At 43.9% G+C, this 17,661-nt stretch overlaps 1 protein-coding gene across 1 annotated transcript in view; it reads left to right on the forward strand.

Annotated features, from left to right (window-relative positions):
• The first annotated feature begins 2,241 nt into the window (after positions 1-2,241).
• The window catches only part of PRKG1 (protein kinase cGMP-dependent 1), a 1,351,832-nt gene continuing 1,336,412 nt past the window's right edge, over positions 2,242-17,661 (forward strand). The window contains exon 1 of the mRNA XM_062214515.1: positions 2,242-2,532. Coding sequence (XP_062070499.1) covers positions 2,267-2,532 — 266 coding nt within the window. The 5' untranslated portion in view covers positions 2,242-2,266. The remainder of the gene's footprint in view (positions 2,533-17,661) is intronic.

The following is a 17,661-nucleotide window of genomic DNA, read 5'->3' on the forward strand; positions in this document are numbered from 1 at the left end:
TCCCTCTCAAGATCTCATTTTCTTGGGTTACGAGGTGTTTGACTTAGATAATCTTTAAAATGCCTGTTAGCTCTAATGTTCTAAGATTTTAAGCATTTCAATGTTTATTCTTATATCAGCCTATCTTTTCTCAAGATTTTGGGTGCTCTGAATTAAATATTTCTTAAGCCAATGGGCAACATTTAATGTCACTGGTTATCAAAATTATTTACATTAAAACTGACATTCAAAAATATGTTTCATTTTGGAAAATAAGGACCAATATAGAGTACTGAGGTGGATTGTGTATGTGAAATCTTAGTTTAAATGTCCTTTTTAAGCAATCAGGCAAAACATTTGAACAATATTTAAGATAGTATAAAACTTGGGGTAAAGCTTTTTATGAGTCATTTAAAACCTATTTTTATTTCTTCCACAAATACAGTTGAAGCTCTGCCTAGATTTTAAAATGTGATCAAAGCTTTTTTTCTAATGCATTATTTTTAAGTGTCAATTATTTTGACGGTTTCAAAAAAGAGTACAATAGAAGAAATTGTTCATAGACAGCAGAACAGTAGGTAATAACACAGAGAACCTGTTTGCCAATGCGAGTAGAAGAGACCACAGTACAATTAAGAAATTCAGATGCGGCTTAAAATATTTTTGATTTAAAATAATCAGATGAATAGAACTAACAGTAAATAATCAAGAAATCTCCAGAGTAGATATGCTTTAGGGCTTATGTATAAACCAAAATATGCATATGCGTGTTTTTCCTCTACTTAGTTGTTTGAGAAAAGGCAGAACGACTTTTATTTTTTGTTAAGTTGTCAGTAATTATCCCATTGATTTTATTTTGTTCTTTTTAAGGGAAATTACTATTCCAGAAAGTTCTTTGATATCTCCTTTGAATCCATTTTTTTGTTAAGAAAAACAGATTTACTGATATATAGATCATGTCCTAGAGAAATGCCCCCTCCACACACACCCCAATAAATCTAAACAGTGATGTACGTTATGAGAAATGACCTCCAGGACGTATTCAGTACATACTTAAAAAGTAAAGGCACTAGCAAGTGCTCAGGCTCAGGTGCGTAGAATCCATCGGTTGGTTAGAGTAGCGGTGATGCCCAGGCAAAGCCTAAGCGCAGATGGCACTGTGGCAGTTTCTCCTGAAATGGGAGCGGGTACCGTGACCCAGCAGTTTAGTGCTGGCAGCAACCACTTGAGAAACATGGAGGACAATGGTGTGATACAATTCCATGGCTCTGTGTACGAAATACAACTGTAGCAGATGGACTAAAGTCTAGACTCTAAGGAGCTTCACGGTCAGCGCAGGGCCTTCTCTTTTCCGTAAACACTTGGCTCGCCACTTATTATTAGCTTCATCGAACTTCGCCTTCAACAATTACAGTTCACTATTTCCAGTAAAGTTTTAGGCTGCAAATACCTGGAACTGCTAGGGCCCTGTCATTCTTATGCCAATAGGGTCACAGTCACAGGACTTCACAGTAACACACACACACACACACACACACCTGTGCCTGTCGGAATCCCTGCATGCATCCCGAGCAGAAAACAAGTAAAAAGCGACAACAAAACACAGATGAATTTATGCAGGTTATTGTCTGAAGGCAGTTTAATATTTACGAAACCACACACACACACACACACACACACACACTTTAGGATCCAGTTACAAGCGCTGCGTCATCCTCCGGATCACATGGTGATTGTTGCTATTTCAAGGATCAAGTGTCCTAAAGCTCCCCCCACCCCACCCCCACCCCAGCCCCTTCCTTTGGTACCATATAGCGTGGAAGAGGGATTCTGTGTGATGGAGTGACACCGGGTTCTCTGATCCAGCCCTCGGCTTAGGAACTCGGCTCCCGGTGGGGTGGCGCGCGCGCCTGTTCTCACGGAGTGATTGGGAAGGGGACGGGGGGGAGGGGGTCTCAGGGGAGGCAGGGCAGCTCTAATTGGTTTCTCAATGAAAGATAATCACCTATCCCCCAGAGAGGCTGGGGATTAGCACTCTGCCTCTCCTCCCCATCGCTTTCAGACGTCTCCTCCTGCCCTCGGTGGGCGCTTCCAGTCCATTGAGCAGGAGCGATCCGAGAGAGCCGCTCGGCGCCGTAGGGCAGCGCTCCGCCGCGCTCGGGTCCTCCGCGCCCCGTCCGCTCACTCCCCGCGCGCTCGCTCGCCCGCCTCGCTCGGCCCTCGTCCCGGCCGCCGCCGCCTGCCCGCTCGCCTGAGGAAAAGTTTCGCCGAGGGGCTCAGGGCAAAAATGAGCGAGTTGGAGGAAGACTTTGCCAAGATTCTCATGCTCAAGGAAGAGAGGATCAAAGAGCTGGAGAAACGGCTGTCAGAGAAGGAGGAGGAAATCCAGGAGCTGAAGAGGAAGCTCCACAAATGCCAGTCGGTGCTGCCCGTGCCCTCGACCCACATCGGCCCCCGGACCACCCGGGCGCAGGGCATCTCGGCCGAACCTCAGACGTACAGGTCCTTCCACGACCTGCGACAGGCGTTCCGCAAGTTCACCAAGTCTGAAAGGTAGGAGCCCGGGCGCGGCCGCCGGGCCAGAGCGGAGGCCACCGCCGGGGGGCTGCCCGGGCGCCCGTCAGGGACGCCGGGCTGCAGCGGCGGGGGCTGCGCCAGCGTAGGGCGCCCACAGCTCGCGGCGGCGGCGCGCCGAGTGGGGGTGGCCGGGCAGCTCGGGAATGGGAAGTGTTTATTTTTATTTCTGTCCATCACGTGCTGTGCTGGTCTCTGTCCGGCTGGGAAAGGCTAGCTCCTCGGGGAGACGCGCCCCTGTGCCGTGGGGGTGGGGAGAGAGGCCGTGGAAAGTTTGCTCGCGCCCGCGAACTTGGCCGCTCCGCGCTCCGCTGCCGGCGCCCGTCTCGCCGGCTTTTCTGCGCGCGCCCCAGTGGGGGGCGCCCACGCGGGGCCCAAACCCTGCCCATCCTCGGGCCTGGAGAACTTCCCAGAGGCGACCCCGGGACCCAGGCCGCGAGGCATGCTCAGTCGGGCCACCCCAGCCTGCCGGGGAAGGGCGGCTGGCGGCTGGACGGGTTCAACTTGGGGACTGAACTTGCCCAGAGCCCCAGCTCCGCTGGGTTGGAGCTGGGGGGCTGGGGGCGGCGGGGCGGGAGCAGGCGGAGGCGGGACTGGGGCTTGTCTCTACTACGAGGTTCCAGGCTGGAGTACGGGGCGGGGGAGGGGAGAGGTTGATTCACAGGGTCACTTTCAAGGCAGCTGTGATGTCAGCAAGAAATCGCAAAAGAAACTCCACCTTCACAGTGTTCCTCTCTGCTCCCCCGTGTGTCCCTTGCAGAACCGCCACACCTCGGGCTGCCCTGGGCTTGGGGGCGGCTCAGTGACCTTGCACCTGAAGCAAGTTTGAAGCTACTGTTCGGCTCCGTGCCAAGGTGGATGAGGCCGTTTGTCTTCCCCCGCCTGCCCCGACGTCCACCTCGGGGCGAAGTTGGGATGAAGAGGGAGGGCGGGCCGTTCCTCCGGGCGCCTCCTGGCTCCTTGCTTTCCGCTTCCCTGGGGCACTTTACGAGCGAAATCCTTTTCCAGTTCAGAGTTGTGTGTCGCTCGCTCTGGGGGTGTGTGGAGGAGGCTGGGCCGAGCTTGGCCACAAGGAGGAAGCTTTTGCACTGCCCTCGCCGCCTTCTGCGGAGAGGGCTGATCGATTGGCTGCAGCATTAAAGCGCCTCTGGACATTAGGAGAGGAAGTGCAGACTCCAAAGCCCATTACTGGCTTTTAGTCTCTGGAAGTGCGCGGCCCAAAGTGCATTGCTCAGGATATTGAGTACGCCATTAGGCATGCCTTCGTGCCCGCCCACCTCCAACCCCTTCTGCCTCTTCTTAGATCATCGGAGTCTTGAGTTTGGGGCCCTCAGGGGACCCCTAAACTCTCCCCCACCCCCCTCTAGTTGTCTTATTTTGAGGCCAGCTCTTCTCAAGAGCGTGTCCATTCGCCTGTCCCCATCCAGATGGGTTCCAGGCTCTCCGAGTGCCCCAGTCCTCCTCCACCGAACCCCCTCCTGGTCCGCTCCCGGCCTCCCTCTCCCGTCTGGATTACGGTGGGGCGGGGGCTGGGCAAAGGAGGCTGGGCAGGGGGTAAGCACTACCAGAAGGGGACTGGGTAGGGGGAGAACCCCAGGAATCGGGAAGCGAGGGCTCTCCTTAGGAAGTGTGGGTCCTTCTCGACAGCCGGCCCAGGGGACAGCTTGCAGACTGCCCGAGAGACACTCCACGGTGCCTATGTGGTCTTTTGGCCCAAGCTGCCTGCGAGTCCCGGTTAGAGGGAACAGCGGCATGCTCCTTCCTGCTCGCAGGCCGGGACTGCAAACAGAACTACTATTTGGCCTTGCCCTTGCTCGGGAAGCTGCCGCCGCCGCCTCCTCGCAGCCGGGCTGCGCATTCCGCGGCCGCTGCCCTGCCTGCCTGGCGCTCAGCAGCTGGAATCAATCTGCCCACCTCCTTAAGAAGCCGCTTCATCAGCGGTCACCCGGCAGCTGCTGCCTCCCAGGGCTGCCGGGCTCGGGCTTTATCGCATTTTTGAAATTTCAGATTTCTGTCTGGGCTGCGCCCCTCCGAGAGTAACTGCACCGTTGTGCAGCGGAGAAATTTCACCAGCGTATGGCGAGAACGGGAGAAAAACCCTCCTTCCCAGAGTCCACTCTCATTCAGGAACTGCTCTCCAAGATGCACTTTTTTTTTTTTAAATGGGCTGGCGATCTCTACGAATGAGAAGAGTTTTTGAGTGTGCTGGCAGGAAATAGCTGGTCTTTCCTTTGTGCGCATCCTCATTTTCCTATCTCTCTCCCTCACCCCCCTCCCAGCATTAGGGATAGGCGCAGGCATCACAGAGTGGAGTCAGAGCGAATGCATACTGGAGCAAGGAGTGAGCGCGTTTTTTTTCTTCCTCTTCACCCTGATTTACGCTGGGACTGAGGGCAAACTTTTTCCCACTCAGTTCTCAGTTTCATACTTTCACATGGAAGTGTGGAGTTTATTTCTAGCCAGCTGAGTCATCAGCCTTTCCAGAATGTTGACAGGTATAATCTATGGGGATGGTAACCCTTGGAATTAGGTACTCTTATCCTGGCATTTAAAAGAGGCGGGATGGGATTATCGTTGGTGAGACGCACTGTTTTGGCCAAGAAAAATGTAATTTGTAAAAGTATTTCTGAATACAACACTTAGCAGCAAACAAGATGGTTTTTAATTTACAGTGTATTTTTTGACTTTTAAGTATTTGGATTTGGGGAGTAGATACTCCATCACCTCAGATGTCCTTTGTTCAAAGCTCTGTTGTCCGATGGACATGCTGGGACTAAAAGAGGCTACTTCATTGCTAAGCTAACTTGCAATTGCAGTTGCTTTTGCGTTTGAGAAAAAGCTATTCATGTTACAGGTTCATTTTGAACTTTATTAGGATACATTGTTTTTATATTATTAAGTAAAGAAATGTAGTTGCAAATATAGAAATTTTACTTGGTGGAAAGAATGAATAAAAAAGCACTTTGGTTACAAACATGGCTGTAGAAAATGAATGCAATCTAAAACATTTACATAATAGGTGACAAAAATATCTTAAGCATTTATTGTAGTGGAAAGAAATGGGAGATTTCACTGACTATTGTAATCAAGTCAGTCCAATTAGCCAGATTTCCATGTGTCCACAGAGGGTATAATACACAATCTCCATTTAGAATGATCTAAGTATCTAAGGAATGCTTAGATGAAAATTATACTAGGGAAAAGGAAGATCTGAGCTCTCAGCATAAGTATCAAGTGTACAATATGATGATCATGTTTAAAAAGAAAACATCCAACTTATTGCGTTACTCATTTTCAGACCCCTTAAGAAATGCCCAGTAGGATCAAGTGATTATCATTGAAAAGTGCAGCCTGTTTGGATGACGGTGATGATATTTTAATTTATATTTAAAATTCTTTCTGCCGAAGAACTCCAAATATTTCACGAACTCTTGATTCCCTCTTTACACGTTCTACACACCAAGAATTTACCCATTATCCTTAGTTATTTTCCTTAATTTTTTGCATATACCTAAATTCCTTATTTTGACTGTGTAGTTAGCTGGTGTATGCTCAGGGGACTTTATGATTTTTTTTAATTAGCTTACGCAAGAGATAGAATAGATATGAATTTGTTCCAGGAATTACAGCAGACTGTATTCTGAAGACAGTTGAGCTATTCTTGTCATGAATCCCTTGATTCTTGATGATGTAAGTTTTGTCATTTCGAATTTGTACTTCCTTCCACTTCTACATGGATACCATGGATGCCCCAGAAAACTCGTTGCTTTCTGCATCTCTGATTCAACTCAAGTCTCATTTGACCTACACGCCAAATCAAGGGGTTTGGCCTAATTTAGATATAAGCAACTTCAATGAACTAGTATATTCCAGCTGAATTCGGAGCCCAGCATCAATTATTTATTAGTTATTCAATGTTAAAAATATGCAATGCTTTAAATTTACTATGATAGCAATAGTAAAGATAAGATAATCTTCTCACCACTCTAACCTGTTTTCTTTTCTTTCTTTCTTTTTTTTTTTTTGACAGGCAGAGTGGATAGTGAGAGAGAGAGAGAGACCGGGAGAAAGGTCTTCCTTTACCACTGGTCCACCCTCTAATGGCCGCTGTGGCTGCTGATCTGAAGCCAGGAGCCAGGTGCTTCTCCTGGTCTCCCATGTGGGTGCAGGGCATCCTCCACTGCACTCCTGGGCCACAGCAGAGAGCTGGACTGGAAGAGGGGCAACCGGAACAGAATCCGGTGCCCCGACCGGGACTAGAACCCGGGGTGCCGGCGCCGCAGGTGGAGGATTAGCCTGTTGAGCCGTGGTGCCGGCCTCTAACCTGTTTTCTAAAATGTCTCATTGTCCACTGTCAAAATTCCCCGTTTTTTTTTTTTTTTCCCAGATAAGGAATCTGATGCTTGAAGAAATTAAATGACTTGCATAGAGTCTCATGGCTAAGAAATGCCATAGATAAGTTTAAACCCAAATCTCACAGTTTTTAAAGCCAAAGGTCCAAATTGTTACATGCTATGTGTATAACCTCTGAATAGAACTGGTTCTATCTTAGTAACTGGGAAATCCTTCCACCTGGAAGAAATGAACTCGCCTTCAATAAAACTAGGACTTAACTGTCTTAGAGCCAGTATTCAACTGTTATCATGAGCAAGTGACCAACAAACTCATTTATGTGGCACATGTACCTTGACTGTGCCATGCAAGGCTTTAGAATTTCCGCTGTTGAGATAGTCACTTCTCAGACCTTCATCTTCCTCCTTCTCCACCTGATTTCTCTGACTCATGGTCAGGCTGTATGCATGGGGAATACAGCAGTTAGCAAGCCTATGCCTCCTTTGGACATCCCTTTGCCTTTTGCCTTTCAGGTCCCACATGCTAATCCTGTTGTCCCTATCATTCTTCCCATCGTAATGAATTTATCACTAACTGGTAATGTGTGTTTACCTGTCACATCTTTCTGAATAACTTCCTACTGCTCTAACAGGAGTTTCGGAGCGAGGAGATTCATTTAGTTAACTCAGATGACTGGTATTTACAACAAAAGTTTAAGGGGGTGGTCTAAGGAAGACAGAGAGGATATTTAGGCAGTGTGGTCTGGAAAGATCCTTGTATCTTGCCACATATGGTTTGACAAGAACGTGCTCTGAGCATTAGCACTTCACAGACACTCTCAGTCCAAGCTGTACAGAGGGTGGCAAGCACCCTGGTTTCAGGGATGTGAAAACTGAGCAAATCATCCTGGAAATGGTATTTAATGAAGCTCAGAAATAAGACCAGAAAGAAGATTTTGGTTTGTTGATTTTGCATTCAGAGTCAGTGAATTGATGTTGTTGACCTGTATTCACTATACTTGTTATTTAAAATACTTTGCTTTGTTATTAGTTTGGCTTCTGTAATCATGTACACTTTGCCAAATATGTTCATAGTACATCTTATAGTTTGTCATTTTCCTCGAGTTTTAAGTTCTTGTTCTATTTGAATCATCCATTTATGTAGGGGTTGACAGTTTACATGTAATGATGTATACATTAGAAATTTGACACTCATGAAACTGTTCCCAACAGAAGTGAAAAACAAAAGATGTCATATCTCTTTCCTCTTTCCTGCCCAAGGGCCTGTTTCCTAGGGCTCTCTCACTGCTCTGTGTAGGAGATGCTGAGAGTGCATTAAAACTCTTTCTTTTGATAAGATTTGCAGGTGATTTTGTAGTTGCTCAGGGTATGAATAATTATTTTCATTTGCCATTGAGAATTTGCTTATCAGAGTTCAGGACCCTGTGTTATCTAGCTTTCTTGTAGCTCTTGGAAGTTACTGTGAGCTCTGAGATAAACCAGGGATAGCATATCCTGTTTCACAAAAATGAAAGCTCAGAAGTTTGGAAATTGTCAGAAAGGAGTACTGACCTGGAGTCCAGCTTTGTTGGTATGCTGTGCTGTTGGGTCCCAAAAGAGAAAAGAACAGGTTAAGACATTTTACAGGGAAGAGAAAATATAGATGATGTGTATTTGGGTGTTGGTATAAACACACACATATGTATATATGCACATGCACACGCATGTACCACACTGCTACTTTACTGTTTACAATCTATACTTCTTAGAGTAGTTATTATTATGAAATCTCTCTGGGTTGGCCCAAGTCGGTTTCTTATAGAAAGGAGATTTTCCTTCTGGGACTGTGATTATAGATCACAGCGTCTGACCGTGTGTCAAATGCTTGTGCTTGGCACATAACCCATTGCTGTCTCCCAGATAAAGATACTAGAATCGTATTTGTCACTCTTTGGGGAAGCACTGTGTCCTGCCTTTCCACCTCTTTCCTTTGTTTCTGTTTCTGCTGGTGTCGCATATCTCTCCTCTGGGTCCCACCCTGTGTTTTTTCTCTCTGCTGACTTCACATCAGTAACCCCTGCCGGACTACCTTCATTTGTGAAAATCACATACCACCAAACTTGAAGCAGAGTTCTTGCTCAAACCAGGATTCTAACATGCTAAAATCATTCATGTTCTCAGATGTTTCACATACTATATAATTAGAATTTCCTAAAGCTATAAAAACAGTTAGTAATTAGCTGTTTGTACTGACAAATACAATGCTTTAAAACATTTGCTCAGTGCAAAGTTTATATATCTAGAAAATGTGCATATTTTAAGTAGATTTGTTTTACTATATAAAGAATGGCAATAGAACTATCTTCTATCTTATTTACTGTTGTTCTTAAGAGAGTAGTTTTAGAAATGATTTATCTGTTTTGCAGTATTCATTAAACATGTGGATGGGTCACAGATACTATGCTGCTTTTTAAAAAAAATTTTCATGTTATTTCTTATGTGTTAATGTAATAGAAACCCATATTACCTTTTAAAACAAGGTGATAAAGTATAATCAGTACAGTTAGACTGACTAGAAAGTTTCAAAACAATGTGTAAGCTGCACATTTAGTCCTTTTTTTAAAATGCATTTTGATTTTACATATTGTTGGAAATTAGTTTCAAGCAGTTATGATTTTTACCCAGGACATTAATTTGGTTGGATTTTGTTAGGTGTATGTATGCATTGATAGCACTTTGGTGTGCAAAGATGATAACGTGAGTGTGCTGACTTAGAGTGTTTATGAAGGGCAAGTCCAGTCAGATGCCACCTGTAATTACCTTGCTTGGATTTAGTTTGACTTTTTCTCTTATGAAACAGATTGGGCAACTGTGGTTCTTCCATTACTCTCTCTGTTAGACTTGTTGCTAATTCACACTGTCCCTCCTTTTTGATCTAGTTTAGACTTTTGTGCTCTAAATGTGGTTTAAATCCTCAGATGTGTCTTTATCTGAGGACTCCGACTTTAAAATGATACAAAAAAATGCTACTGCAAAACCTTACCAGGATCCTAAAAGTACTTGTTTATTTCCCCTTTTACGAATTTTCGTGCATCTGTTCATTCAGCTCCATGATACTGTTATCTTCTATAGCAAATCTAAAGTCTTCAGGTAAATTTTAGTACTTTTCTTGGTACCTCTTAATGCTCACATAGTGTGCATAATGCTAATTTCATGTATTCACTCACCAATGGAACATGGCTACGTGGCCTAAAAATTCTCAAAATAGAAAATTCTTTTCTATCTTAGGTTGTAAACCTATGGGTAGAAACCAGATCTGTTTACAGTAAAAATTCCAACCAAATAAAACCCTCAGCTCCCCATACTTTTCTTTTCCCACATGCTAATTTTTGGAAAAAAGGGTAACAGCAGCATATATCTAGAATATATTCATAGTGAGTCGTTATCATCACCATCATCATCATCATCTCTTGAGCCTTCCAGAGATTAAAACCAGCTCATACTCAGCTCAGTCTCCTCCCAGAGACTAGGACCACACTGAAATGTTGTCTGAAATCCTGTCCCACTCCAGCAGTTTTCAGCTGTGGTGTCAGGATGCAATGGGAGTGTATTTGATGAGCTGTAAGGTTAAAACGAGTAAATATTGGTTAAAAATCAAAATTCATGAATTATTTGTTTCTCAAACATTAGTTCTGAGTGCATTCACAGGCATTTCCCTAGGGAGAGCCTTTTGCTTGCGTTCTGAGTGGATTTCTTGACTGGGAGGATTACAAATATATGGCAGGAAATTGCACACAATCCACAGACGGTCTTGTCTTTTCACAAGAGTGTGTTGCACATGGGAACATCATCCATCTTGTGAGTCACTGCCGAAAAAATGTTTGAGAGCCTCTGATCTGAACTGCGGCTGTAAAAATTCAGAAGCTTGACTCTGTGACATTTGAGACTGCTTATTGGTAAAGTAAAGGTTGCTGGAGTCATCCCTTCAGAGCAGCATTTCCCAAAGTGCAATGTTCATATCATTAGTGGCAGCAGAGATGCTTCCAGGTGGTACAAGTGAATTTGCTTTAGATAAATAGTTAGTGTAGTAAGTGTTGGAAGAAGACATAGCCGTGATCACATCAAGCCTGAGATGTGCACTTATACTGCTTAGATAAGTCTAAGCTTTAAAGGTTCATACATTTTTTGGGGAGGGGGAATAGGCAGAGTTAGAGAGAGGGAGAGACAGACAGAGAGAAAGGTCTTCCTTTTCCGTTGGTTCACCTCCTAAATGGCCACCACAGTGGTGTGCTGCGCCGATCCGAAGCCAGGAGCCAGGTGCTTGCCCCTGGTCTCCCATGCGGGTGCAGGGCCCAAGGACTTGGGCCATCCTCCACTGTACCCCCGGGCCACGGCAGAGAGCTGGACAGGAAGAGGAGCAACCGGGAAAGAACTGGCGCCCCAACCGGGACTAGAACCCGGAGTGCTGGCGCCACAGGCGGAGGATTAGCCTAGTGAGCCACGGCACCAGCCAGGTTCACACATTTTTAAGAAAGAAGCACAAAAATTGATTGTGCATATTATAGATATGGGTACATGGGAGAGGTTTGGAGAAAGATTGCTTTAAAGTCGTTCTGAACAAGAAATGGACGGATAGTTTTGAGGCTTGTTTTCTTGCTCTGGTTAATTGAGTTCTCTTGGTACTCATCTTGGGATGCTTTCTTGCATGACTGTTAATGTTTTCACAGGAATCTGAGGAAAGGCATGGAGGTAGGGGGAAATTCGGGCTTTTATAAGATGTATTGTTGCTTTGATGATCAGTCAGTTTTATAAGGGATACGTGAAGAAATCATCATAACAACACTTGCTTTCTGCCCAGATTTCTGAATCCCATTGCCAGGCAACAATAGACCACATAGCTGAATGGAGCAGAGCATAAATAACAAAGGGAGGCTCGGGTGGCCACCTCCAGCCAGCCTGGGTCATCTGGGCCCTGACTTTGGGGACCAGGTCTGCAGTGCAACCCCCTCCTCCTCCTCAGGCGTCTAGGTTCCTGAGAGTAGGTGCCAGAGGCTGTGAAGTTCACAGTCCAGAAACACATGGTGCTTTTGTGGTGGTTATTTCTTAAATTTGGAAAAAGAAGGGAAAAGCAGATTTATTTTCCCCTAATCCAAAATCCCTTTTCCTTTTAGGAAACAAGATTAATCCAGATGCTAACAATGAAATTTGTGTTGTTTCAAGGCATCACACATATGCTACCCCATAAATATATATATATATAATTTTTAAATATCAAAAATAAAAAAAAAAGAATGGTTTTGTGGGTAAATCAGAAATATATGAGAAAAGAGGACATATATTACATGCAGGATGAGGAATTTGCAAAAATACATTTTTCATTCTAGAGAACAGTGCAGGTCATCTTCCCACCCACATAATAAAATGAGTCCATTAGGTTTGAGGAGATCTACTTCCTGAAGTAGGAAAAACAAAACAAATGGCAGGTGGAGTGGGGAAGAGCCTGAGTGAAGAGAAAAAGAGAAATTTTAACAACTACCACAAGATGGCAGCATGAGTACAATATTTAACAAAGTAAATTCTGCTACAAGTGTGAAACAGCCTTCAATTGAATTTTAAAATATATTCTCAAATACATAACTCTCTTGACACCAGGATACAAATGTTTGGAAACCAAAACATGAAATACACGTGGCCTCATATCTTTCACATTAGTAGTGATTTTGGGAAAGATATTTAAAAATCCGAAGTGTTCTTTCCCAGAGTTTGTCATAATGGAAAGAAATAAACAGTACGCTTACATGAAGAGGTCTTTGAACATGGAGAGCAGTTGGAGGGAAATTCCTGAAATTCCCTTTGAGGGAACTTCTGGTCTCAGAGTTGGCTGAGAGATGACCAAGAGAAAGAATGGAAAATTAATAATAGTACATGGAGGAAGAATGATAAAGAGAATGACTTCACGCGTCCACTCCCCACCACTGCCAAATATTAACAGAGGTATTTGGCATGGTGATTAAGTCACTGATTGGGACTCTCATATCTCATAGCAGAGTGCCTGGTTCTAGTCCTGGTTCCTCTACTTCCATGCAGCTTCTTGCACATGTGTACCCTGGTGGCAGCAGATGATGGCTCACGTCTTGAATCCCTGCCACCCTCATGGGACACCCAGATGGAATTCCTGGCTTCTGACTTTGACCTTGTCCAGCCCCAGCAGTTGCTGGCATTTGGGGAGTGAACCAGCCGATGGAAGATCTCTGTCTCTTTCTCTACTTAAAAAAAAAAGGAAAAGAAAATAAACAAATATTTTAAAAAATTAAAAGAAAATTACTTAAAAAATTAGATCAGCTACTGGATGAAACTTGTGACAGGTTGTTTGATCTCCTTGATAAATTTGTGATACCAGAATGTAGTTAAATAAATCTTATATGTCCTGTTGTAGTCTGAGATCCTTATTAAAAAATAGATGATGTCATTAATGTGAGAATATACACATATCTAAATATTTTCAAGAGAAAAACAAAATGTTTTATGTGGTGCCCTAAATATAAACTGCCTCTCCACAGTGTTAGGGTATAAAGCTAGTCTAGTCAGGCCTGCCACAAAGGAATGAGTCGTGAGTCATATCTAATGGACTGGAAGTTTCTGAATCAATATTCCCTTGGAAAGTGCCATTCAGCCTTCCTGTAACAGGCTGCTCCATTCAGTCTGTGACCCCTGTCACGAAAAGCCCCAGGGGCCCAGACTTGAGAATCACTGTTGGCATCCTTTGCAACTGAGCCCTGAGGAGAAATGGACTTATTTTGGCCTGTCCCAGTAACCAGGGGTCAATGGCAAAAGGAAGTTGTACTACGGACAAAAAGGCCAGTTTTGAATTAATGTTCTCACTTGGTCTCCTTGCTCAAATATTAGGTTAGATTGTACTTGAATAAACAAGAAGGGAAAATTTATAGCAGTGCACATTTTGATACCCTGTTTAACTATAAATTACCTTTATTAAAAGTATTTTGAAATTCTCATATTTATTTGAAGCTGTCAATGTATAAAAATGCTCTTTGGGACAGCATATTTTTCTTAAATTAGGAAAAAAAAATGTTTTACATAGTCAATGATTGCCGGAGAGCATCAGGGTAGATAAGATGTAGTATATGTTTTCTGGTGTCTGTAGGGCCAAAAAAAAAAAAAAAAAGAAAGAAAGAAAGAAAATCTAGTCTCTATTAGACATAGCAAAGCAAGTGATAAGGAGTAACACCTTTTGTTTTCTTTGATCTTTCTGGTTTGTTATCTAGGCAAGACAAATTCCTGAAGTATAGCAGCAGACTTGAAAGCATCCTGCCTTGAAATTGTCTGGTTATCTAGCCTCACCATCCGGCTCCAGGGCATTGCAAGGGTTGTCCACAAGAGATGAGATAGGATGTGAACTCTCTGGTTTTCTTGATATTAGAGCAATCATGAAAAAAAGGCAGGCAGTGTATGGGGGGGATTCCTTTGTGTGCTTCATCCTTATTCAAAACATTAAAAATATGAGTGAGCTTTTTTGTTGTTGTTTTGTTAGAGTTCATTTATTTGAGAGGACAGATGGAAAGGAGGTTTCTTTTTTAAAGATTTATTTGAAAAGCAGAGTGATGGCGGAGGGAAAGAATCAGACAGGGTAGTCGGCGGGCGGGGTGGGGGGGAAGATCCATCTTTCATCTGGTGGTTCCCTTCCCTAAGGGCCACAACAGCCAGGTCTGGGTCAGGACACAGGAGCACCATCCTGGTCTCCCACATGGGTATCAGGGGCCTAAGTAGGTGGGCCATCATTTACCACCTTTCCAGGCACATTAGCGGGGAGTTGGATCAGAGGCTGAGTAGCCTGGACTCAAATCACCATTCCAATATGGGGTGCTGGTGTGGCGAGTGGTGCCTTCACCTGCTGTGCTGTAGCTCCAGCCCCTGCAGCAGTATCTACATATCCTCCTTGGTGTTGAACTTATAAAGTCCATGTGGTATGTGTGGCTTGATATTTCTGTATTTTTTTATAAGTGGAATAAAACTCTTGCATTCCAACAATGTAGTTTCAAAAGTAAGAATAAAATTGTTTATATATACTGCTCTTATAAAATAACAAAGCCCTTTAAAAAATCACAATGCTTTGTTTTTCTTTTCATAAAAATACATTTTTTGTTACTGTAAGGATCCTGAGGAACTTTGCTCCCACTTGGGAAAATAACAAATTCCAAGTCTCTCAGCTACATATTTTTTTAAAGGCTGGTAGGAAGATTTGGACATATATGGTGTTGAAACCACTCCACGGGGCTTGCTTTTTATAGGATGGCTATCTCCATTAGAACTTTCCTTTTTCTTTTTTTTTTTTTTTGTTTGTTTTTCTAGTGATCTTAGACTGGATTTACTGAAAGATGCCTTTGCAAACATGGATTTGGCTCAGACTTCAATCATATTAAAGATAATCATGAGATTGTAGTAAAAAAAAATGATACTTTTTTTGTGGGGGAGAGGGTGGCCACAGGGATGTCAGCCCAGTCCCATAGTGGATACCCTAAAATTGCGTTGTGATAATCAAAATAATGAGCATGGGAGTTACACACTTGATGTTGACTGCTGGCTCCTCTTTCCAGGACTGGCTGTGTAATTTTAGACATATTACTTCTCTGAGTTCCATTTCTGTGTCTACAAAATGATACTTTCTCCCCACAGGGGTTTATGTACAAGGCACACTCCATACCTGTTTCTGGAATAATGAAAGGTGAGTATAAAGTGCTACACAAGAGTGCTGGCAATTGTGTAACAACAGAAAGTTTAAAAAATTTCAGAAGTTTTCAGAAAAAAAATTAGCTCTGATATTAACACATTATAGAACCTCATGCATAGAAGGGATTTTAGGAGATTTCTTGTTCATCCCCTCTGATTAAAAAATAACTGTAATATATCAAACAAAAATCTAGAGGTTCAGAGAGGTTATGATTTACCAATGAAATGACAAAACTAGGATGAAATTGCAGAAAGAGAGAGAGAGTGAGAGAGAGATCTTCCATCTGTTGGTTCACTCCCCAGATGGCTGGGCCAATCTGAAGCCAGGAGCCAGGAGCTTCTTCCAGGTCTCCCATGAGGTTGCAGGGGCCCATGGACTTGGGGCCATCTTCTACTGTTTTCCCAGGTCATAACAGAGAGCTGGATAGAAAGTGGAGCAGCCAGGACTTGAACTGGCACCCATATGGGATGCCAGCACTGCAGATGGTGGCTTTACCCGCTATGCCACAGCGTCAGCCCCAATCCTAGTGCTCCTTGAAGTATACTAGATGTTAAGTCTACCTTAAACAACCTAAGCAATGAATGAATGAGGAAAACTAGTCATTTAAGAAATATATATTTATTTATATGTGTACATTATATATGCATATATATCTTATGTATGTATGTGTGTATATATATATATTTAAGTTTGAAAGGCAGGGAAGAGGGGAAAGAGGAGAGAGACACTGGTGCTGGTCCACACCCCAAGTATCTGCAACAGCTGGTACTAGGCCTGGCCAAAACCAGGAATTTGGAACTCAGTTCTGGTCTCCCATGTGGGTGCCAGAAACCCAGATACTGGAGCCAACTCTTGGGGTCTTCCAGGGTGCACATTAGCAGGAAGTTGGAATTGGGAGTGGAGCCTGGACTGAAATCCAGGCACTCTGATGTCTGATGTGATTCGCAAGTGATGTCTTAATGCTGTGCCAGACCCCGGCCCCATATAGATATTTGCGGAATTGGAAATGAGCTGGTTAGGTATTGTTGCCATGTTTCAGTCAAGTATCAAATGCATAATGTATGAGCTGGCATGACAGAGCCAAGGACCAAAATGTGTCATTACTCAGGTTAGCATCTCAGCCGACTCGTGAGTTTCTTAGAAGGGTTTCTGGAAGGCCCTGGTTTTAACTGCTGTGAGGGATAGTAATTAGGCAGGAACCCTGAGGGGACCACTGTGTCAGGCTCAGGAAAAACACAGTCTGGAGGCTCTGGACATCTACATGTCAAGGGATTACTGATACTGGTCACGTTGGAAGCCTAGCTGGTTTGTTTCCCAGAAGCTCCTCCCCTTCTCTCAATGTTCATTTTTCAGTCCCCACGAGTCATGAAAGCATGCATTTTCATATCTAGGATTGTTGAGAGTACAGAGATCTGGGGTGGGAGCTGCCGGTAGCTGTTCTCACAGTGCAGTAGACCTCGGTCTCCAAGTCTGAAAGCTGCAGGGGAAGGGATGCTTTTCCTGTGTGCCCATCTCTGTGAGTCCCCATCGAGTTTATACCTTTGTATCCCCCGTGCCTGGCTCCAATCGGAAAACTGGTGTTACTGTATTCTGGCCAATTCATGGAGAAAAATACGATTTTAGACTTTATTTCTCTCAACACTATTTTTCAAAAATTTTGATTAATATAAAGGGAACAGCTTTCATGCATTTCATAGGTGCAATCCTAGAACGATATCTGTCAATCAGTTGATATGTGGGGAGACATAGGAACTATTTTGGCGATCCAATGCAGTGTTCTGTCCTTACTAGCCTGACACTGTCTCGAAAAAATATACCAAATGATCAGCCTCTTCCATGATTAAAAGCCTCACAAGGATGTTGACAGGATTAAATGAGCTCACACACATTTAATTTAGTGCCTTGTAGAGTGTAGTCATTCAATAAATGCTAGCTCTCATTGTTGTTACCTACTGATTCTGACTTCATTCATCTAGGAGACAGGAACTTTTAACCCTGAAATGGGCCCGTGTATTCTCCCCGTATTTCTAG

The sequence above is a fragment of the Lepus europaeus genome, chromosome 17 (genome assembly GCF_033115175.1).
Source record: "Lepus europaeus isolate LE1 chromosome 17, mLepTim1.pri, whole genome shotgun sequence".
Classification (NCBI taxonomy): domain Eukaryota; kingdom Metazoa; phylum Chordata; class Mammalia; order Lagomorpha; family Leporidae; genus Lepus; species Lepus europaeus.